General features: G+C 40.2%; 2 protein-coding genes across 3 annotated transcripts; both read left to right on the plus strand.

Annotated features, from left to right (window-relative positions):
- The first annotated feature begins 6392 nt into the window (after positions 1-6392).
- On the plus strand, positions 6393-7576 carry LOC125207592 (transcription factor MYB14-like). 2 transcript variants are annotated; one of them, XM_048107111.2, is made up of 3 exons: positions 6393-6587; positions 6818-6947; positions 7110-7576. In XM_048107111.2, exons 1-3 carry the CDS (start codon positions 6455-6457, stop codon positions 7480-7482), a joined length of 636 nt encoding a protein of 211 aa, XP_047963068.1. In that variant the 5' UTR covers positions 6393-6454; the 3' UTR covers positions 7483-7576. The 2 variants fall into 2 exon arrangements, with proteins under 2 accessions (XP_047963068.1, XP_047962989.1); XM_048107032.2 differs by having other exon boundaries at positions 6394-6587; positions 7089-7576.
- A 2389-nt stretch (positions 7577-9965) lies between these two features.
- LOC125197500 (uncharacterized) lies at positions 9966-10793 on the plus strand. The gene is made up of 2 exons (XM_089065197.1): positions 9966-10308; positions 10579-10793. The coding sequence occupies exons 1-2, from the start codon at positions 9966-9968 to the stop codon at positions 10791-10793; spliced, it is 558 nt and encodes a 185-aa protein (XP_088921323.1).
- The last annotated feature ends 13297 nt before the right edge of the window (positions 10794-24090 follow it).

The raw sequence follows: 24090 nt of genomic DNA on the forward strand, positions 1-24090 counted from the left end.
ATTGCCGCCCATCGAGACTAGAGCACACCAAATGCACGCTCCACGTCCTTGCGCGCCGACTCCTGTCGTTCCGCAAAGTAGGCCTTCCTTTCATCACTTGCGTGCCTGATCGTCTGCACAAAGACAGGCCACCTAGGGTATATCCCATCCGCCAAGTAGTAGCCCATATCATGCCGGTTGCCGTTAGCCACAAACGAGACGGCTGGACCGACACCCTGGCACTTCTCGTTGAAGATGGGAGACGAGTTCAGGACGTTGAGGTCGTTGTTCGACCCGGCTACCCCAAAATACGCATGCCAGATCCACAGCCGGTAATCAGCTACGGCCTCGAGGATCATCGTGGGATTCTTTGACTTGTAGCCGGTCGTGTAGGCCCCCCTTCCAGGCAGTCGGGCAGTTCTTCCACTCCCAATGCATACAGTCTATGCTGCCTAACATCCCGGGGAACCCATGCTTCTCCCCGTGCATCTGCATCAAATTCTGACAATCTTCGGGAGTAGGGCTTCGAAGGTACTGCTCACCGAAAACGTTCATCACGCCCTCACAGAAATACTTCAGACATTCCAGGCTTGTCGACTCACCGATGTGGAGGTACTCATCCCACATGTCTGCCGCGCCTCCGTAGGCCAACTGCCTGATTGCCGCCGTGCACTTTTGAATAGGGGTGTGGTCGGGTCTGCCAACCGCATAGTTCCTGAAGCGGAAACACAGATATCGACGCTCTAATGCGCCAACGATACGCATAAATAACTCCCTGCGCATTCTAAAACGCCGCCGGAACATATGTGCGGGAAACCGCGGGTTCTCCGAAATGTAGTCGTCGTACAGCCGCTGATGTGCAGCGGCGTGATCCCGATCAATCACTGCTCGGTGGTGGATAACCCGTGGAGGGCGAGGTATCGCCTGCTGTTCCACCCTACGCATGTACCGCTCCATCTCGCGGTTCATGTAGGCCTTCATTGCCTCGTTCATCCTCCGTTCGTACTCCTCAGCATCCCCACCACTACCACCACTGCTACCACCCGCGTTACTCATCGCTCGATGATGCTCTTGTACAGAAAGTTGGAGAGAGAGAAAACTCGTTAAAACAAGCGGTGCAAATGAAAATGAAACTAAAATCGCGTTTATATAGGTTTTTTTAAAAAAAAAAAAAAATCGGCGTTGGCCGATCGGGCCGCCACAATGGCGGCCAGCGCATCGGCCAGCCACACGCAATCGGCTAGCCTTGGCCGAGTTTTTCGCCAAAATTCGGCTAGCCTACTCCAATGGTTCGGCTAGCCGACCGGCTAGCCACGTCAATCGGCTAGCCGGTGGCTAGCCTACCATTGGAGATGCTCTTATGTTTGTACACTTAATGATTGTTTTACATATTTAAATGTATAAGAAACAAAACAAGTCAAAGTCTTTGGTTAAGGTAGACTAGTTGTGGGAGTTGTACACTTTAAGGTAACACTGTAAGCTTTTAATAAAAAAAAACGTATTTCACAACCTAGATATGCTTGAATACGTATCGCGAAAGATTGAAGTGTCAGTCCGAATATTTCCAAACTTTAACGAAATAAGATGACACTAGTCTGGTGTAACACTAACTGGATTTAACAGTGAGACAAGTCTTTAATGCGCAATTGAAAAAATGAGAGAAATATAGAAAGAAAAAGTGATTGAAATATTGTTATTGAAAAATGGATCTCGAAAGAGAAAAATTCCTAGAATATAAAGAACATAATTTTTAAGCAACAAACTAAAATGAAAATAGTTCTTATTTTTAAGGAAAAAAAAGAGTATATAATGTTAGATAATAGAAATATATTTATAGTACAAATTTGTTAAATAAAACTAAAGTTTCATATGAAATGGTAGTACTACATTTTTTGTATCATTAAAAATTAAGTAAATAAATTAATTAAATAACTAAGTTTATATATTTCCCAAAGATTAGTAAATGAATGAAGTACATTTATTATTTTCAGTATTAAATTTAAGCATCAAATTAAAATAAATAGTAGGGGGTCAAATTTGTCACTGAAAAAAAAGGAGATATAAGAGAAAAGAGAGATGAAAATAAATAGTAGGAGTCAAATTCTCTTGTTTATTTTCATGAATTACGAGAAATATGCAATTTGCATTCACCGGATATCAAATTCATTATTCACTCTATATATAATATAATAGGTCATTTTTGGTTGATAGAAGTACTCGATAGTATGAAAATGGTAGGGAATTTGCATTTATTATAATTAAAATTTAGCTTCTTCTGTTGACTATTCTCTTTTGTCATTTCTCGTTGTATTATCTGTGCATATGTATTCAAAATAAGTGTATTGCTGAATAGTTCAATAGTAGTGTATTTCATGACGACACTTTGTGTCCACTTGCTTATTTTTGACTTCGCACACACTAATATGGACAGACATAATATAATGGCTCCCATTTTTATTAATTTTAATTATTATAGCATTCTCAGTGGTTTAAGTCGACATTGAATCTTTTTTATTGAACATGATTTATGTCATATTTTATTTTATTAATTATTATATACATGGATCGCATTTATATTACATTACCACGTATAAAAAAAATTAAAATATACCAAGTATGATTGAAATTGATTCGATTAAATTGGACTTAGTTACATAAAATAATTGCCGTTTGACTCGATTTCCTAATTGAGGAGCTTTCTAAGGGTAAATACAATAGATTCCTATATTGGTCTACCTCACTCTGCTTAAGTTCAAAAAATATATGCTACTCCTAAAAATCCCTAGATAGTTAAATATGTTAGTTTGTAAGATTTAGTAATTATGCATGTATATATTTAGGTTTATTTATATTAATAAAAATTAAGAATAGTTTTATGGGTAGTTATAAACATTTGTTTTTAACATTTTACATTGAAAATCGATTTATAAATATTAATTGATTTAAAATAAATTTCATACTAATCATTTTGTAATACTTCGAAAAAAATTGAAATATATTTAAGAAAAAAATATATTTTTTTTTACTAAATATTGTATAATTAATTCGGAATCAAGCTCGATATTATGTTACGATTTAACATAAAATTTATATATCACTTCTTTCTTATTGCTACATTAATATAGTACTGTAATAAATAACAAAATTAACTTTTTACTAAATTTAAAAATTTAAGGATATTATGTACATTTATCTTTTCTCTAGTTTTATATTTAAACTCTTTACAAATATGATAGTAAATATTTTTCTATATTTGGTTTGTATATGTATTAGTTAATATCGGTTAATAATTAACCAGGGATTAAATAGAATCTAATTCCGACGTACCCAAGATAGTCTCTATTTAAATCACAATTTTTACTCGCGCTAGTAGCCTATAGTGAGCCGATGTAAAAGAAAACAGTAGTGTTTAATTTTGAAATATTATGTGGAGGTCAAATTTTGTCTGTATTTTCGTTTAATTTTTTTTATTAGTTTTGATGGCAAGCAAAACCCCCAAAGATTTGCCATATCTGAATGATGGGAAAAATATCATGAAAAGCTACAATACTTATTTAATACCAACCCTCTAACCTCTATACATCTCCCTGATTTTTCAATTTGCCCTGTATAAGTATCTACCTATACATATATAAAAGATGAGTTTTGATCTAAATTGTAAATATTTTTGAGTTTTAGGTATAAATTTGAATTTGTATAAATTTTGGGCGATGTTTAATAAATTTGTATATTTGCAGTAACTGCTATAAATATTTATGTATAGTAAATGTCATCAATATTTCAATGTTAAAATGTGGCTACAAATTGCAGTTACCTATTTAATTGAACAATATGCCATTACTATTTAATATGGCTATGTTGCATTGCCGTTACTCCTTCTATACATATATTGTAAATTCTATTGAAAAAGTGAAATATTTAAAATTTATATGACTGATTAAATTCTTTAAACTCAAACAAAAATATTTACATATTTGACATTGGAATTTATTATGTATATGATGCCGTTACTCCTTCAACATAGTGTCCGTTGGAAATAATTAACATAACACGTGTTATAGTATTCCACTTTGCCAATGAGGTATTGTAACGTCTATTGTCTTAATTTTTAATTTATGATGTTTTAATTTCATGATCTCTTATGACCTAATTTTATGCCTATAAAAGGTATAGAGTGGGATGAATTACACACCAACAAAAGCATTCTCCATAGTCCATTCTCTCTCAAGTTCTCAACATTTTATTGCACATTTTAGGAACATTGTATTGCTCGGTTTTTGGAGCCCATCAAGTTCATAGGTGTCTGACAGGTTTGAAATGTTATATACATTAGGATGAAGTTGTTTCATCTTTGGGGATATTATGTCAATCCGAGAACACTGACCGTGATGTAATTTGTCTTGCAGAAAGAGGGTTTTTCTTGACTAATTTTCATTGTAATTTCCAATTCATTTATTGTTGTGTTTTTTCTTTGATTACAATAGTTATATTACCGGGTGTATATGGTTCGAGAATTTTATCACAATCTTACAATTCTTAGAGAGGAAAGAATTGTATTTTTACAAAAAGAAAATTTAAGTATTGAGAATTGTAAAGTAGTATAAAAATAGTATAGATGTTTCATGTTGTTACATTCAAAAGGGGAATCACTATTCATTAATGTAATAATGTTACCATTTAATGTAAAAAAAAATTGTGTAGTTTATCATTAGAATTTTTTTTATAATCATAATTTTATCGTTTTTAATATTATGAGTTACGATTCATTATTTTATTAAAAGTGTAATTTACATTATTTTTATTAGAGAACTATGAAGGATTGTTTTAAAACATATTTTTCAAAAATTTCAACACTTGATATAGTTTATTCATCATTGTCGAAATAGTTGTGTTTGTCTTGATTCCATAATAAATATGTTTAATTTAATATCTTTAGGTGTAAAATGAATTGAGGAGTATACATTAATTGAATTGTTATTATATGTAGTATATTTTTCTATTTTAAATCTTATATAGTTATATTGTTTCTCATTTTACTTAATCAATCAAGAATTTAAAATTATATGATGAAAAAATATTTCGTCGTGCATTGCACGTGGGTGAAAACTAGTGAAATTTAATGCGCAAACATGTTTATTTTTCAATCCACGTAAATACTCACTCCATCCATAAAAAAAGTCAAACGATGAGACGAATTTTGATGGATATGAGAGAAAAAAAATGAGGAAACAATATAAGAGCGAGATAAATAGATGAGATGAATTTTGATAAATAAATGAAAATGAAAAGATAGAGTTATATTTTGTGGACGAAGAGAATATTATGAAATTTTGAAATCGCCAATATACTAAATCACGTTTGCACGTCATTTTAATATATTGTTATATTCAATTAATATATTTATGAAAAGTAGGAGTATGAGTACCATTTAACATATATATTCATATTCAAATTATAATTCGTCTCATGATGAGATCGGTTAATGTTTTCAAAATTGAATTTGTAATTGAATTTATCAAAACCTATGCGTAGATATTTAAAATTCAGTGAAAAAAAATTAAACTTAATTAATTATATCAAATAAAAATCAATGAATTTAATCATGTATTTATACATTAATCAAGTAGTTAGTCTCTTAATATTGCAATTTTATTAAGACTCGATTTTAAGTTTGCGACATATATTACTTTATGCGACATTTATTTACATTTAAACGCATCGTGCTTCATTTGTGTCTGAATTAGCAGTAATTATTTTCTACATATATAGTATATTATTTGAGGTCAATATTGGAAATGACATTACTCCATAAAATTATACAACCTCCGTCCGGCATTAACTGTCACATTTACTTTTCTTACTCGTTTTGTAAAAATGATACTCCCTCCGTCCCAAATAATATGTATTTTGGGATTTCTAATGACGAATGAAAGAAGTATCATTTTTATAAAACGAGTGCAGAAAAGTAATTGTGACGGTTAATGCCGGACGGAGGTAGTACAATTGCTACAACACTAGCATGGAGTTCGTATTTTTCCAAGGGTACTGGTCTACTGGATATTCTACCAAATATTCAATTCTGATTTCATTTTCCGTGTGAACTGCCTAAATATTACAATTGAATTAATTGGCAATTGACTTTGCAAAAATGGATTTACATCTAACCGTGAAGAAGTAAGTGGTAATTATATTATTCTATTATTTTGAGGATAGAAAATTCAATCTGGAAAATATCCACAAAGCGGCAGGTCAATTAAATCCACGTTTAATTCAATTCAATCTTCACTCTCCTTCCTCGAAACCCCACCCCGCCCTCGTGCATGCATTTTTGTTTTATTATTATTATTTTATTAAAATATTCAGTCTTCGCATCATTATGCCACTAATATAAATCTCATACACACACAGAATCATTTATTCTCTTCAAAGCCCAATTTTTGAAGGAAAAAAGAAGAAGAAATAGGAGGTTGAAGGAATGGGGAGGGCTCCTTGCTGTGAGAAAATGGGGCTGAAGAAGGGCCCTTGGACTGCCGACGAAGATCTCGTCCTCATCAACTTCATCAACCACAACGGCCACGCCAATTGGCGGGCTTTACCTAAACTGGCCGGTATGTGTTACTGACTCAATGTTCCACATTAGTTGTCAGAACAACTGTTGTGAATTTGTATAAACTTTTTTGGATGGGTTCTTTTATTTGAGCATTAGTGTCAGATTTATAGATTAAATGAATTCTTTCTGTTAACAGATTAGGTTTTTTTTTTTTGAATTCTCTTGTTTGGTTTGTAACGATAGTTATAATTTTATCTTTTAAGTTTGTTTATAATTTTTTATAAGCAGGGCTTTTGAGGTGTGGGAAGAGTTGCCGGCTGCGGTGGATGAATTACTTGCGCCCCGATATTAAGAGAGGAAATTTCACTCATGAAGAGGAAGCAATTATCATCAAATTGCATCATGAATTGGGAAATAGGTGTGTATTTCATTACTCCATATATATATATATATATGTGTGTGTCTTGTTTTGATTCGGCTAATTTATTAAGGGACATGTTTGATAAAAAAAGATAAATAAACAAAACATGATAAGAAAATGTGTTTTATTTTGACGCAGATGGTCTGTGATTGCATCTAGATTACCGGGCCGCACAGACAACGAAATCAAAAACATATGGCACACACACTTGAAGAAAAGGCTTAGCCAGAGATCTCGGCCTGAGCCCGAAGCCCGGATGTACGCGAACGAGACTTCGTCATCGGAGGAGAACTCGCCGATGCATTCCTCTGGTGAGGCGTCGTCGGAGAATCTGCCGGAGATGGACGAGAGCTTCTGGTCGGAGGTTTTTTCCGGTGATCATTGGAGTGCTACTAGTGATTTATTGTCTGGAAATAGCGATTCTTCAATTCCGTTGTCGGAATCTGTTTGTCAGGATGAAGCTGGAAGCATGGATTTTTGGCACAACTTGTTTAGTAAGGCTGATGATATTGTAGAATTACCTCAATTTTGATTAGTTTAAACTTTTCTTTTTAAAATTCCATTTTCATGGTCATACATCTTGAATATTGAATGAGAATCATAAATATTCATTTATGAATTGTAAATATCAATCCAATATAATATACTACTATATCAGTTTGAAAAAAATACTACTCCTACTCACTTTCTTCTTTAATTTATTCTCATAATAATGTTTCATTTCCATTTTTATAAAATGTAAATCATATTATAATACTTTCTCTTTTTTCATTATTACTTCAAATACTTTTTTCTCATACACACTCAAATACTCCTTTCGTCCACAAAATATAGAGTACATTTACCATTTTTGGCCGTCCATAAAAAATAGAGCACATTCATTTATGGAAAGTTTTCAACAAATAATAACCCTACACATCATTCCATTAACACTACTTCTCACTTACTTTTTCTCATTCTCTCATACTTTTTTTTCCCTCTCTCTTATTTTATCAATTCTATATTAAAACCCGTGTCATACATCAATTATTCTATTTTTTTTGAACGGAGAGAGGGTATTTTATTTTCATTTAGCACTAAACAAGTTTTCTATGTCTTCTCATAAGTATTGATACTTCATTCGTCCCTCGTTGAATATTCATTTTTTATTCGTAACGAAGAAATGTAAAAAGTTTAATAAAATATGAGTACTCTATTCAATGGGGGGTGAAGAAAGAGAATACTCCTATCTTTAATAGGGTGGAAAAGTAATTAAATGAGTTGAAGACATATTACATCTACATATATATGACAATAAAAACGTGATATAACCCTGTGTGTGTGTGTCTGCCTCCAGAATAATCCATTATTAATTTATTTAATCCTTTGCATTGAGAATCTAACACATCATTAGTGTACTTTACTTATTTCGTTTGCAATATTGAGAATGTAAACACATCATTAGTGCCTGTGCCCAATAATTACAATGTACCTATACAGAGTATAAATGTATAATATTTCCTTCGCATCACAAAAATAAAAAAATCTAGAATTATCATAGATCTTAAAGCAAGATTAGTAAACGATAAAAAAAATGCATATATTCTAATATAAAATTAATAAAATAAGATTATTAAATATTGTTATCAGATAATTGAGACCTGCCTTATTAAAAGACAAAAATGGCTAATTTTAAAGAACGACTCAAAATAACAAACATAATTATTTTTTGGGATGAAATAACAATTTTTATATAAAATAATAAATGTCAATAATTGACAATATAACTCGTAATTTAAATATTACTCCTACAAGTCTACATAAACTCATTTGTGACACATGATAAAGGTGAACAAATTTAAGTACATGCCTCTGTTCCATAGAAGATGCTCATATTTGGGATGGCCCAGATTTTATGCACTCTTATTTTAAAGAGTTTAAGTACAGAGTGAAAATGTTCTTAGATATTTTAAAGAAGGAAAAATGAATAAAATAAGATAAAAAAAATTGTTGGGTGCAGTAAAATAGGAGAGGGAAATAAAATAAGATAAAAAAAGATAATTGAATATTTTAATTATATCCTAATAAGTTAGAAGTCATCTTTGTTGGAAAGAATTGAAAAAGAAAAAGTAGATCATCTTCGCTTAGATGGAAAAAATACTTTTCTTTTTTACTTTATATTTTATATTTAAACAATTTTTTAAATTAATCTTTTTGGAATCATTTTCTTCATTTCTTTCTCTAATTTGAGTCCCTCTTATTACTTCCAAACCAAAATTTTATCGGTATGTATATATTCTCTTCTTATTTTGTTTTAATTTCAATTCCTATTAAATTTTAACCTAATTTATAGGTCCTTTAGTATTTTTTTCTATAATTTTAATTCCTCCTAATTGTTTAACCTATAAGAATTTGGTCTTAGAGCATCCTTAACACTACTGGGCCGGGCCGCAACTCGCGAGTCTCGGCCCGAAATCAGCGTTGGATGGGGGAGAGTCACGGCTTGGGACGGTCCCGAGGACGCAGTTGTGTCCCTGGCTCGCTCCTGAGTCCCGCCCCAGCCTAGCGTTAATTGTTCCGGGCTGTGCCGCAAAGAGTCCCGGCCCAGCGTTATTTGGGGTTCGGGCCGGACCGGGACTCTACTTCATAAATTTTGTTTTTTTTATAAAATTCAAAAATTTATATATAAATACCAGTCTTCCATCCATTTTCATATTCATATTACTTCAACTTCATTTCTCTCACTCTCACACTAAAATTAGAAAAATGCCTCCTCGCCGTGAAGGTCAACGAGCAATCGAAGCTCAAATGGCTCAAATGTTAGAGACGGTGATGCCCGTAATCTAAGAAGAAATCAACAACGAGGTGGAACGCTATCAAGCTGCTATTCAAGCGTGGAACGAGCAACACGTCCGAGTACCATGTACTCGGATGTATATACATCGAGACCGTGAACAAGCTGGTTTGCGGCTTTTCATGGATTATTTCGCTGCAGATCCTCGATGGAGTGATCAAATGTTCCGTCGCCGGTTCCGGATGCGGAGGCATGTGTTCCTGCGCATTGTCAACGCAGTTGTAGCTCGTGACTCGTACTTTATGCAAATCGTCGATGCTGTCTGGCGGCAAAGTATATCGACTTTGCAGAAATGCACCTCCGCCCTATGCCAACTCGCTTATGGAACAACTGCAGATATGTTTGATGAGTACCTCCATGTGAGCGAGCATAGTGGACGCGATTGCCTAGCTAGATTCTGCCGGGCAGTGGTCGAAGCATTCAAGGACACATACTTGAGAAAGCCAACGACCGACGATGTTCGCAGATTGGTACGCATGCACGAGGACACCCACGGCTTCCCGGGGATGCTGGGCAGCATCGACTGTATGCACTGGCAGTGGAAGAATTGTCCAATGGCTTGGAGAGGAGCATACACTAGCGGGCACAAGGGCACACATCCAACGATTGTGTTGGAGGCCGTTGCCGACCAACAGTTGTGGATCTGGCATGCCTACTTTGGAGTCGCTGGGTCGAACAACGACCTCAATGTGTTGAACGAGTCTCCATTGTTCAATGACTTGGGTGCCGGGCAAGCGCCTACTGTAGAGTTCACGGCCAACCACCGTCGGTACACTATGGGGTACTATCTGGCAGACGGGATCTACCCTCGATGGCCCGTGTTCGTGAAGACCATCACATGTCCGACAACGGATAGGAGGAAGTTGTTTGCCAAAAAGCAAGAGGCGGCTCGGAATGATGTGGAGTGCGCATTCGGAGTCCACCAATCACGTTGGGCTATAGTGAAGGGTGCGACCCGTGGTTGGCACCTTCCAATAATCACCGACATCATGTATGCATGCATAACATGATCGTTGAGGACGAGGAAGAAAACGCCAGTTTCTGGAGCGACGATCCGCTCGCCAGCACCAGCAGTAGCTACATGAAAGTACTTGTTGTTTGTGTGTTCACGGTGCGCACAGAAGGAAATAAACAGGTTCCCTAGGTCCAGCAAATCCACTAGATCACGCGGTCTTGGAACTCGTTGGTCGTAGGAAATCCTGGTCGTCGGGCACACAGAGCACTTCTTTCAAAAACCCTCAACCACTTTACTAAACCTAGTATAGGGAAGTAGGGATCGATCCCACAGAGAAGGATGCGTAAGAATCATGTTCAAGGATTTGGATTTGTTTTTGGTGTTGGCTGCTGCCACGCATTTTTCTTGGGTTGAGGAAAACAAATTAAACTTAACTTGGGAATCTTAAAATTCCTACGCTAATAGCTAGACCTAGGCGAAATAACAAGAGAACGTTGCAAGAAAATTAACTGCTCAATCACCAGATCTAAGAAAACTACTCTAATTACCTAGACCTAGGAAATAAACTGACTGTGGGGACCATGACTGAAAAAGAGAGTACGGACGAAAAGTTGGCAGAATAACTAACTCGAGTACTAACTAACAGCGACATCATCTTCTTCAACCAAATTGCGTAAAAACTCATAAGAAAATCAACATCAACGCAATCAGAGCAGAGCAAACTAAATCTAAATCAAATTGATGCATAACAACGAAGAACTAAACGGATCTATAGATGCTAGACTAAGTAAAACAGGAAACAAGCAGAAAACTCAAATCCATCTAACAACCTCCTTTTCTCACTTCGGATCCAACCTCAGACGCTAAATCCACTCCGGATCCAAGCGTCCGACACAAACTCCAACCAACAGAAACACTTCATCACTTCAGATTTGAACAACAACCTCCAATCAGTCAATAAACCACAGATCTATCACCGAATTCCTAGATCGAGTACCACAACATCAAAATAAAACAGAGATCGACATAATACTTGTTAAAATAAACTCTCAGCAGCGAGATCTACGTAAATCAACTCAAAATATCACAACTAAACGCAAATCAACAAAAGCGAAAAGATAACGAGTATCATCAACAGCCAAGTCGACTCCCGAAAGTGAAGATCGACCGCAAAAGTGCAAAACAACTGAAATTAAAAGAGATTGTATCTTCGTCCACACGCGGACGGTGTTGCAACTGAGAACTTCTAAAGAAATGAACCCTTCGTAACCCCAAACTACCCCAGATCTCCCATTCCCAAGTGTGTGTTATGCGTGTGAGCTAAAAGAGAGTGAAAAAGTGATATGATGTGCGTTGCATGCTCTTCTATATATAGGCGTTGGAGTGGGGCCCAACGAGGTATAGATAGACTTTGTTGCCCTCAGCTACTGACTCCCTCCGTCACGCCTTCTTTTCTTTTGAATTCTGCTCACTTCACTTCATTCCTTTGCTAGACCATCTCCTTCAGCATTCCCTTGATCTAGCGATTTTTTTCACACACCTGGCTTAGGAAACGTGTTAGACCCAGCAAATTATAACGCTTTTCACCATATAACCGATGCATGAAATTAGCCTTATCAAACTTCTCACACTTAAACAATACTTGTCCTAAAGTATAAAGACAAGAAAAGAAAACGAATAAGGCGAATTTCAAGCAAGGTTATCTCCTGACCGACTCCTAGACCTAGACACAATTAAAAACTTAAAAAGTTTAAGAAAAACATACAAACACATAAACACATATACATGATCTAGCTTCAACTTTTTAGGCATCCGTCCCCACAAGATTAAGGTCAATTCAATAGGTTGCACTCCTCCAAATAGGTCCTTTCCCTTCCTTTACCTAGCCAATCTGTCAGCTTGTTAAGATAGCCCTTTACTTACCCGATTGTTGGATTCACTCGATCACTCATTCCTCACCAGGGATGTTAGGATCGATTCTCTCTTAAGTTAATGCTACACCACTGAAGCGTCGGGTTATGAGAGTTCCTCCTTTCCTGGGTCAGGCTATTATCTTCCCTGCCTTCTAGACAACTTCCCTCTGGACTTCGTCCAGCTTATTCCTCCTCTTTTATATATATTTTTTTCCCTTTATATAATATATATATATATATATATATATTTTTTTTTTTTCCTTTTGGACTTCGTCCAGCTTATTCCTCCATTTCTCCTCTCTTCTGGACTTCGTCCAGCTTATACCTTCATAACCCAATTTCCCATTTTTTTTCTCCTTCACAACTCTTCTCCCTAAACATTCAGTGGCAGCCCTTAAACATGTGTTAGCTCGAAGTTATTTAAGGCTTATAACTCACTAATATAGTAGGGCTTCACAACTGAGTAAGTAGAGGCATCCTCCATCGTTCTCGCTTCACTCAGATTAACTAGGCTTATTACAGGAAAAAGCTTCTAAGTTGAAATGCCTCCTATCTTCAATTCTTACAGACTCTTAACATGCAGACAAAGTAATGCATTGACTCCTCTCCCCCTCCCACTTCACTCAAGCTTGTCCCCAAGCCATCGTCGTGAAGGGGGGAAACAGAGAGATCAATGCAAAGCAACAAAACAGGTTACAAAAACAAAAACTTCTCACACTTAGACCAAGCATTGGGCTAAGTGGGAGAAAAACCCAATAAAACAGAAAACACAAACTTCTCACACTTAGACCAAGCATTGGGCTAAGTGTGAGAAAAGCACAATAAAACAGAAAATACAAACTTCTCACACTTAGACTACGCAGTGGGCTAAGTGGGAGAAGACACAAACAATTATAAAACACACATAGGTAACAAAAATAATAAAAAAAAACTAAAAGAATGAAAATTAAAAGTTATTTGGTCATGGGATGGTGATTCACTTCTGGGGCTGGCTCCCTCGAGAGCCAGACTGGGGTGGGATTCCGGGTCGGGTCATTCTTACTTTCTTCTTTGCTGGTTGCTCCAGCTCTTCCTCCTCCTGTACTGGTTGTTCGAGTACTGGTTTCCTCATTATAGACTTTGATTTAGATGGGGCTGTAACTTGTTTGGGAACGGCCGGGGAGATCAACTGCTTGAGCGATTGCTAGGATTGCCTGACGGAGGGACTGCTCTGAATGGGCTGCTTGACTTCACTGCTGGACCCAGGAGTTGCCTTCGACTGGGTCAAGGGGAGCGTCTGCTGCATCCACTTCAACATTTTCATTGAAAGCTCCACCGCTTCCGCCATTCGCTCATTTTGTTTGGCGCACTTCACCGCCAAATCTGCAATGTTGCCCCTCAGGGTCTTCACTTCCTCCCGATTCCCATTCAACTCCTTCCTGATCCCACCAAGTTCCTTAATCATTTGACTGCATTTCCTTCTTCACGTCCTGGACTTCCTTGCGTAGCTCTTCAATCTCTTCACTTGGCATGGCTTCCTCGGCTTCCTCCGGCTCTGCTTTCACCTTATCTCCCAACGAGTAGAAGAGAGTCTTGGTGCCGTGAGTCTGCAGCAACCCCTTGTTGAAGAAATAATCAACACTGAACACCTCCGGGGGTTCGCACATGACTACCAAAGGAGCGGTCTTGGCAATTTTCATTTCTATGTTTCGTTGGAGGTAAGCGCCGATGAGGTGGCAGGTGTACATATGACACGCAGGGTTGCTCGTCATTTGGTGGCATGCCTGCGCCAGCCAATATCCTAGGTGCACCTTTACACCTTTCGCCATGCACCATGTGAAGTAGAGGTCGGTAGTTGTGAGAGCTGAACTAGCGGTACCCATCAAGTTGTAACTGACAAACGTCTGAGCAAAGCGGAGAATTCGGTCTTCAATGTGGGAGGCCTTGGAGTAGCTGGACTTAAACGTCCCCGCCTTGGGGTGCGTGATCAGTTCCCATGCCGTTTGCACCTTGAAACCGGGTGTGTTCTTCGGCACTCCAACCATCCTATCATTCCACGTCCCCTCTTCATCCTCGGCTTGGGTAAACAACCCCATCCGCAGAGACCATTCCCGAATGCTCATCTCATACTCTTCATTAAAAAGCCTGAACGTTATAGAATCCACGTCGAGATCAGTGGTGTTCTTCAAACGAAAGGTGGAGAAAAACTCCCTTGCTTGATCCACTGGCACCCTCTCCTGGCTGTGCTGTAATAACCACTCAAATCCTATCGATTGGATACAAGCGCGGAATTCCTTATCACATGCAATCATTTTAAGCTCCCTTGAGCTGTACTGCTTCCCCGACTTGGCCATCTTCCCGGCGCTACATCTTTCCTTGTACACTGCGATCCTCTTTTGGTCGTCGAACTGCCTCATCTCTTCTAACAACTCTTTAGTCAGCCAGACTTCCGGACGTCCTGGAATCGGCTCCTCTTCAGCTTCTTCAGAGTCATAGATGGGTTCAGGGATGGGCTCATCTTGTTCCTCGACAGAGGGTTCCTCGGTTATAGGGGAAAGGGTCTCCTCGACCTCCTTGACGGAGGGAGCTTTTCTTGACCGGGTAGATGAGGTCGTCGCCGCCTTTCCTTTCCTCGCCCTTTCCTTGGCCAAGCGGCGCTCCTCTGCCTCTGCAGCATCAGGAACTAAGTCATCGACTTCATCGAGGAGGCTCCTCCTGGTGCGCCTCCTTTCTGCTCTCTCATCAATCTTAGGTTCATCTTCATCCTGGTCGCCCACCGGCCGTTCGTGTACTGTCTCCTCTTCCTCCGCCTTTTGTGAAGCGGTTTCTGCATGTTGAGATGTAGAATCTTGCGGTCCTTCTTCATGAAGATTCGCCGGTTGTGCAGCCGAGTCTGCCGGAATCGTCAGTGGTGGTACGACCGGCGCAGACGTCATCAGGCTAGCGGCAAACAGGGCATACACTTCTTTTGCTTTCTCGATGCTCCCCAATTTCTGCGTCAATTCCGCCAACAGGGCTGGGTCATACACCGTGCTTTGTGAACTTCCGGTGCGTTGGGTTGAATCCATCGGTGCAGATCTGAAAATGAGAGAAAAACTGGTCGAATTTGGTTAGGGTTTAGTTTCTAGAGAGAGAGAGCAAAAGTATAGAGAAGGGAGAGTAAATCAGATTTCGTCAATTTGGGATTATTGGAGAGAGAAAGACGACGGTTGCTTTTCTGATGAAAAGATGGTGCGGTTGCAGGCATGATGTAAGCAACCGTACAACTTCCATAAATATCGGCCAGATTTTGAATTTCAAAATATCTTTTTCCCTCCTTGACCCCTTCCTCCAGGCTTCCCTTAACTTCTCCCTTCAGGTTCTTCTCTAGCTGATTCCCTTGACCATGTCCTACAAAAAAAATAAAATGAAGGTTCCAGACTCCTAGGTCAAGGTTAGAGTATAAAAATATCGGTTCCCTTCGGAGTCTGGTGCCTCAAAAATATTTTTGGATTTTCTAAGTTTGAAAAGTAATTAAACTATTTACACACTTTTTTTTAAGTATTCCCGAGATTCCCTGGTTCAGTTTGTATTTTCAAAATTGTTAACTTACTCCTTGACCCAGGAATTCATCGGGAATATCCCCCCGTCCGTTTAGGCGATAGTAGGGAGTGCATGTAGTGGAACTTCGTCCACAACACACAACTCAGAATTATCCCTATAGACTTTCACTCTATGACCATTGACAAGGAAAGGAACAGAGCTCGGAGCACTTCCCTGGATCTCCACTGCTCCGTTTGCTCGGATGCCGATGATGGTATATGGGCCGATCCATTTAGACTTCAGTTTTCCTGGCATTAGCTTGAGCCGGGACTGGAAAAGGAGCACTTTCTGTCCCACATGAAGTTCCTTGACCCGGAGATTCTTATCATGCCATAACTTCGTTCTTTCTTTGTACCACATGGCAGACTCAAATGACTCCAGCCGAAGTTCCTCCAATTCTTGCAATTGTAACTTCCGCTCTTCTTCGCAAGCTGTCGGTTTCATGTTCAGTTCTTTCACTGCCCAGTACGCCTTGTGCTCAATCCCAACAGGTTAGTGACACATCTTGCCAAACACAAGTCTGTAAGGCGACATTCCAATAGGCGTTTTAAAAGCAGTTCTGTAAGCCCACAATGCGTCTCCGAGCCTCTTGCTCCAGTCCTTCCTTGACGGATTAACTGTTTTTTCCAATATCGCCTTGATCTCGTGATTAGAAATCTCTGCCTGGCCATTAGACTAAGGATGGTATGGAGTCGACACTCTATGGTGGACACCATATTTCTTTATCAAAGCCTCGATGGTGCGATTACAGAAATGAGTTCACTGATCCGAGACGATGGCCCGAGGAACTCCATATCTGTTGAAAATATTGGTCTTCAAAAATTTTGCCACCTTCTTCGATTCGCATGTTGTGGTGGCCTTACCTTCTATCCACTTAGACACATAGTCCACTGCAACCAATATATACGTGTTCCCACAAGACGATGGGAACGGTCCCATAAAGTCCATTCCCCACACATCAAAGATTTCGCACACGATCACCGGGACCTAAGGCATCTCGTCTCTCCTTGAAATTCCCCCCGTCTGCTGGCACCTCTCGCAACATTGGCAGAAAACAAAGGCATCCCTATTTAGCGTCGGCCAATAAAAACCGCAGTCCAAGACCTTCCTCGCTGTTTTCCTTGGTCCAAAGTGGCCTCCACATGCTAAAGTGTGCCAATGAATTAACACATCTCTTTGTTCTCATTCAGGAATGCAGCGTCTAATCACTTGATCTGAGCACATTTTCCACAGGTAAGGATCGTCCCCAAAGTAATATTTAGCTTTACTTCTAATCTTCACCTCTGGGCCCGAGAAACTTCGTCTGAACTTGGCATCTCTCCCGTGACCAAGTAGTTGGCTAAATCAGCAAACCACGGTTCTGCATTTAGTGTGCGCTTCCCCTAGACCGGTCAGAGCCAAAACTGCTTCCCAGTTAGGTGGTCTAGGAAATTTCTCCAGAAGGTACAAATGCTCCTCAGGGAAGACATCGGGTATGGCCTCCTCTGTTTCCCCCTGATGTATTCTGCTCAAGTGATCAGCTACTCTATTCTCCGTTCCTCTCTTGTCTCTTACTTCCCAATCAAACTCCTGCAAGAGTAACACCCAACGGATTAATCTCGGCTTAGACTCTTTCTTAGCCAGCAAGTAATTAATCGCCGCGTGATCCGTGAAGACTATAACCCTCGACCCAAGGAGATAGGGTCGAAAATTTTCAAACGAGTATACGACAGCCAACATTTCCTTCTCCGTGGTGTCATAATTTTTCTGAGCCTGATTCAGCGTCTTGGAAGCATAGAAGATCACATAGCTCTTTCCATCAATTTTTGTCCTAGGACAGCTCCCACAGCAAAATCGCTCGCATCACACATTATCTCGAAAGGATGGCTCCAGTCTGGTGCCCTGATAATTGGTGCTGATACTAACCTGTCTTTAAGCAACTGGAACGCCCTTTCGCATCCTTCGTCAAAGACGAATTCCACATCATTATGTAACAACCGAGTGAGTGGTTGCGCAATTTTTTCAAAATCCTTGATAAACCTCCTATAGAACCCTGCATGGCCTAGGAAGCCTCTCACCTCTTTTTGGTTCGTAGGGTATGGTAATTTTGATATCACATCCACCTTTGCTTTGTCTACTTGAATACCTCTCTCAGAAACCACGTGACCCAGGACAATGCCTTCAATCACCATGAAATGGCATTTCTCGAAATTCAACACTAAATGCTTCTCTTGGCATCTCTGTAACACTAGATCAAGGCTGGCTAAACAAGTATCAAATGAGTTCCCGTATACGGCGAAATCGTCCATGAATATCTCAATGCATACTTCCAACAGATCCGAGAAAATGCTCATCATACACCGTTGGAAAGTTCCCGGTGCATTACACAATCCAAACGGCATTCTTCGGTATGCATAGGTACCAAAGGGGCACGTGAATGTGGTTTTCCCTTGGTCCTCTGGATTAACGTAGATTTGGAAATAGCCGCTGTATCCATCAAGGAAACAAAAGTACTGTTTGCTAGCCAGTCTTTCCAGCATCTGATCAATGAAAGGTAGGGGAAAATGATCCTTCTTTGTGGCTTCGTTCAACTTCCTGTAGTCGATGCACATCCTCCATCCTGTCACTAGTCTGGTGGGTACCAACTCATTCTTTTCATTCTTAACGACCTGTATTCCAGATTTTTTTGGTACCATATGGACAGGACTGACCCACTCACTGTCAGGAATGGAGTAGATAATCCCTAGAGCAAGCAATTTTAACACTTCCTTTAGGACCTCCTCTCGCATGTTCGGGTTCAGTTTCCGTTGTGCATCTCGATGAGCCTTCGCACCTTCTTCTAAACGAATGTGGTGCATACAAAGATCCGGACTTATTCCCACCAAATCTGAGAGAGTCCATCCTATTGCTTTCTTGTTTCTTTTGATGACTTCTAATAACTCATTCTCTTGCTCCTTGGTCAGGTTGCTGTTGACTATTACCGGAAATGTATCATCCTCCTCCAAGTAAGCGTACTTGAGGCCTGGTGGAAGTGTCTTCAGCTCTTTTTTTGTTCCATTCGTCTCCTGGGGCAAGGGATTTTTGTCCGCAATTTCTGGTAACGTCTCATTCCCAAACCCAGGAGATTTTTCCAGACTAGCCACATGAGCCGATCCCTTAGATTTAGCTGACTCAGGGCTTCTGCAGAATTCCATAATGGCCTCCGCGAGTTCTTCATCTGTCAATTCGGCTGTGTTCATTGCTGCACACCATCCTACAACTTCTCTGTCAATCGAATGACTCAACTCCGAGTTGTCGATTTGTTCCTGTATCAATTCCGTCTCAAGATACTCTTGGACCAAAGGGTTAATAACATCAATAGCATAGAGATTCTCAACATCTAAAGGCCTTTTCATCCCCTCATCTATGCTAAAGGTATACTTCTCCCCGTTATAGTCCAAGCATATTGTTCCATCAAAGACATCGATAATGGTCTTAGCGATACGCAAAAATGGTCTCCCTAAAAGTACCCCACTGGACTCAGCAGACTCATTATCATTCATCTTGATCACATAAAAATCAGCAGGATATAGAAAATCATGCACCTTGACTACAACATTTTCCAACACTCCTTCAGGGCAGATGCAAGTTCTATCTGCTAACTGGATCACTACCTTGGTAGCAACCATTCTCACCCCAGTCAACTTCTTATAGATCGAAAGCGGTAAAACATTTATTGACGCCCCTAGATCACACATAGCATGCTCGACCTTGATATCCCCTAGAGAGATGGGTAATGTGAACATACCTGGGTCAGTGCATTTTGAGGGCATCCTTCTCTTTTGTATCACAGCAGACACATTCTCCCCGATCACAATCTTCCCATCTGGCTTGGTTTTCCCTGCAATGAACTCTTTGATGAACTTGCTGAAAGCAGGCATTTTTAAGGCTTGCAAGAATGGCGGGTTGATTTCCAACTTGCTAAAAATCTCCATGAGATCCTCTGTATCATCCTTTTTCTTCTTCGCCTCCCCGCGATATGGAAATGGTTTTGCTCGCTTTACTGCATTTGTGGAAGTCCGAGCCTGGGTTTCATCAACTCCCTTGTTTCCTTCCTTACTCACTTCTTCAGGTTCGGGGTCTAGGAAGAACGGGTCCCTTGGTCGAGGTAGGGATCCCCCTAAATCTCCCTTCTGGAGGTCATCTTGAACAAGGCTTTCCCTGGGTCTAGGGTTATCCCCTTGATGCAGCTGACTCTGCTTCCCTTCACTAGCCTGCATAGGCACTTCCTCATCAATTTCCAACGTCGGCCCTTCATAACCCCGCCCAGATCTCAAGGTGATTTGACTAATGTTTGCTCGGTCTGGCGGTTTGACTGTGGCGGGAAGTTTCCCTTCATTCCCTCGCATCTCATTCAAGGAGACTGCAATCTGGGACAGTTGCTTTGCCATCATATCCATGGCGGCTTTATGTTCAGACTGAGCATCTTGTAACTTGTGCACCATGTCATTGTTGGAGTGTAGGTTACCCTGCATGAATTGCTGTGAATTCACTAGATCATGGACCATGTCGTCCAAACTCCTCTGTGGTCTGAAGTTGAATTGACCAGAATTTGGTCCTTGACCTTGGTTCTGACGATAGTTGCCTTGATGATTGTTTTATTGGTTGTTAGACCCTTGATTTCCCTGATGGTTATTGTACTGGCTACCAGACCCTTGATTCACTTGATGATTTGGTTGGGAATTCTGGTAGTTTCCTTGGTTATTTCTCTGATGAGGTGGCACATAGAAACTCCCTGAATTGTTCTGATTTCTGTTTCCCCAATTAGTATGATCCTGATTCCTGTACTCCAGCTGCAATTGCCCCTCTTGACCTTTCCCTGACCAGTTGGACTGCCTCTCCGGAGGGTGTGCATAATTCGTGAGCTGAAGTGGGGGTGGCTGGCCTTGATCATGGTCAGTCCATCTGAAGTTTGGGTGAGTCCTCCATGGAGCGTCCCTCTGTCTTCCTTGGTTCCAACTTCCATCGGGATTCCAACTTCCCATCGAATTTGCCTGAGCTTGACACTCCCCTTCGCAGGGCTGACTGTAGTATGGTTGAAGTTGCCTTTCCTCCTGACCAGGGGGTTTCTCAATTTCCACTGGAGCATGCGGATTGTATTTCTCAATTGCATTTAGCAAGACCTTTTCCAGTTTATCGATCCTATCTTCCACCTTCTTGTCTTCTTGTTCCATTACTGCATTGGTTGATCCTCTCCTCAATATGCTTCGCGGGTTATCATAGGCCTTCTACGCCTCGATCAACCTTCCCAAGGTTTCCCGAGCTTCACTTGCCTTATTCTTGGTAAAATTTCCCCCGCTCGAGGAGTTTATCAAGTCCTTTGATTCAGGGTTTGCACCTTCGTTGAACAGATAGTAAGTCTCCGCTTCTATCATCCTGTGGTTTGGACAAGCATCCAGCAGCCCCTTGAAACGGGACCAATAAGAACTCAGAGACTCATTGTATTCTTGTTTGCACTCGTCTTGTTGGATGGAAAAAAGTAATCCAGAAACTCTAGTTTAAAATCCTTCCACGTGTTGATCGAGTCCGGTGAGAGCCTTAGCAGCCAAGTGTTCGCCTCCCCTTTGAGAGCAAACGGAATCGCTCGAAGATGGTAGTCCTCCTCTGTTGCCTCGTTGGGTCGCTTTTGAATGCTGCATAGTTTACTGAACTCGTTCAAAAATTCATAGGGGCATTCGTTCCTCCGCCCAGAGAATGTGGGTAGAACTCCGAGTACATTTGTCTTGATATCGATCGACCTCCGTCGTGGGTTCGAGACTATAGCATGAGCGGGTTCACCGTCGAGATGTGCGGTGAGCGACCCTATTTCCGGATCGGGATCTAGCAGATGAGCCATATTCGGGTCCTCCTCCTCCTCGGTCTCGGAATGCTCTGGTTCTGTTGACGACTCCGGGTTCTCCTCTGTCGACGAATTCCACTCCTTTTCACTTTCTGACTCGAACGGGAGTGGATCCTCAGTCCTCAATCCTGATCTGGTGGTGATGGTAGATGTAGATTCCTTGACTCGCCACTTGTATTGGCCACTCCCTGACCCAGATGAGCTTGCCCAACTTCCAGAATGGAAGCCTGCGTTCATAAACTGTCAAGGAGAAAGAAAATAACAGAAATTAAAATATTTACACCAGATCCTTAAACGAAATAACAATAAACGCCATCCTTCCGCGGCAACGGCGCCATTTGAAAGTACTTGTTGTTTGTGTGTTCACGGTGCGCACAGAAGGAAATAAACAGGTTCCCTCGGTCCAGCAAATCCACTAGATCACGCGGTCTAGGAACTCGTTGGTCGTAGGAAATCCTGGTCGTCGGACACTCAGAGCACTTCTTTCAAAAACCCTCAACCACTTTACTAAACCTAGTATAGGGAAGTAGGGATCGATCCCACAGAGAAGGATGCGTAAGAATAATGTTCAAGGATTTGGATTTGTTTTTGGTGTTGGCTGCTGCCACGCATTTTTCTTGGGTTGAGGAAAACAAATTAAACTTGACTTGGGAATCTTAAAACTCCTACGCTAATAGCTAGACCTAGGCGAAATAACAAGAGAACGTTGCAAGAAAATTAACTGCTCAATCACCAGATCTAAGAAAACTACTCTAATTACCTAGACCTAGGAAATAAACTGACTGTGGGGACCATGACTGAAAAAGCAGAGTACGGACGAAAAGTTGGCAGAATAACTAACTCGAGTACTAACTAACAGCGACATCATCTTCTTCAACCAAATTGCGTAAAAACTCATAAGAAAATCAACATGAACGAAATCAAAGCAGAGCAAACTAAATCTAAATCAAATTGATGCATAACAACGAAGAACTAAACAAATCTATAGATGCTAGACTAAGTAAAACAGGAAACAAGCAGAAAACTCAAATCCATCTAACAACTTCCTTTTCTCACTTCGGATCCAACCTCAGACGCTAAATCCACTCCGAATCCAAGCGTCCGACACAAACTCCAACCAACAGAAACACTTCATCACTTCAGATTTGAACAACAACCTCCAATCAGTCAATAAACCACAGATCTATCACTGAATTCCCAGATCGAGTACCACAACATCAAAATAAAACAGAGATCGACATAATACTTGTTAAAATAAACTCTCAGCAGCGAGATCTACGTAAATCAACTCAAAATATCACAACTAAACGCAAATCAACAAAAGCGAAAAGATAACGAGTATCATCAACAGCCAAGTCGACTCCCAAAAGTGAAGATCGACCGCAAAAGTGCAAAACAACTGAAATTAAAAGAGATTGTATCTTCGTCCACACGCGGACGGTGTTGCAACTGAGAACTTCTAAATAAATGAACCCTTCGTAACCCCAAACTACCCCAGATCTCCCATTCTCAAGTGTGTGTTATGTGTGTGAGCTAAAAGAGAGTGAAAAAGTGATATGATGTGCATTGGAGTGGGGCCCAGCGAGGTATAGATAGACTTTGTTGCCACTGACTCCCTCCGTCACGCCTTCTTTTCTTTTGAATTCTGCTCACTTCACTTCATTCCTTTGCTAGACCATCTCCTTCAGCATTCCCTCGATCTAGCGATTTTTTTCACACACCTGGCTTAGGAAACGTGTTAGACCCAGCAAATTATAACGCTTTTCATCATATAACCGATGCATGAAATTAGCCTTATCACTACACTGTCACCGACCCGCCCGTGCAAGGTGTTGCTCCCGACGTGCGCAAGGTGTTCCTCCCAACCAATGTCATGGAAAAAAGGGAAGAGAAAATAAAAATATATATATATAAGGAGGAATAAGCTGGACGAAGTCCAGGGGGAGTTGTCTAAAGGGCAGGAACAATAATAGCCTGACCCAGGAAAAGAAGGAACTCTCATAACCCGACGCTTCAGTGGT

This window comes from Salvia hispanica, chromosome 2, assembly GCF_029641045.1.
Source record: "Salvia hispanica isolate PSC_SH4W2 chromosome 2, Shi_PSC_v1, whole genome shotgun sequence".
NCBI classification, from domain to species: Eukaryota; Viridiplantae; Streptophyta; class Magnoliopsida; order Lamiales; family Lamiaceae; genus Salvia; species Salvia hispanica.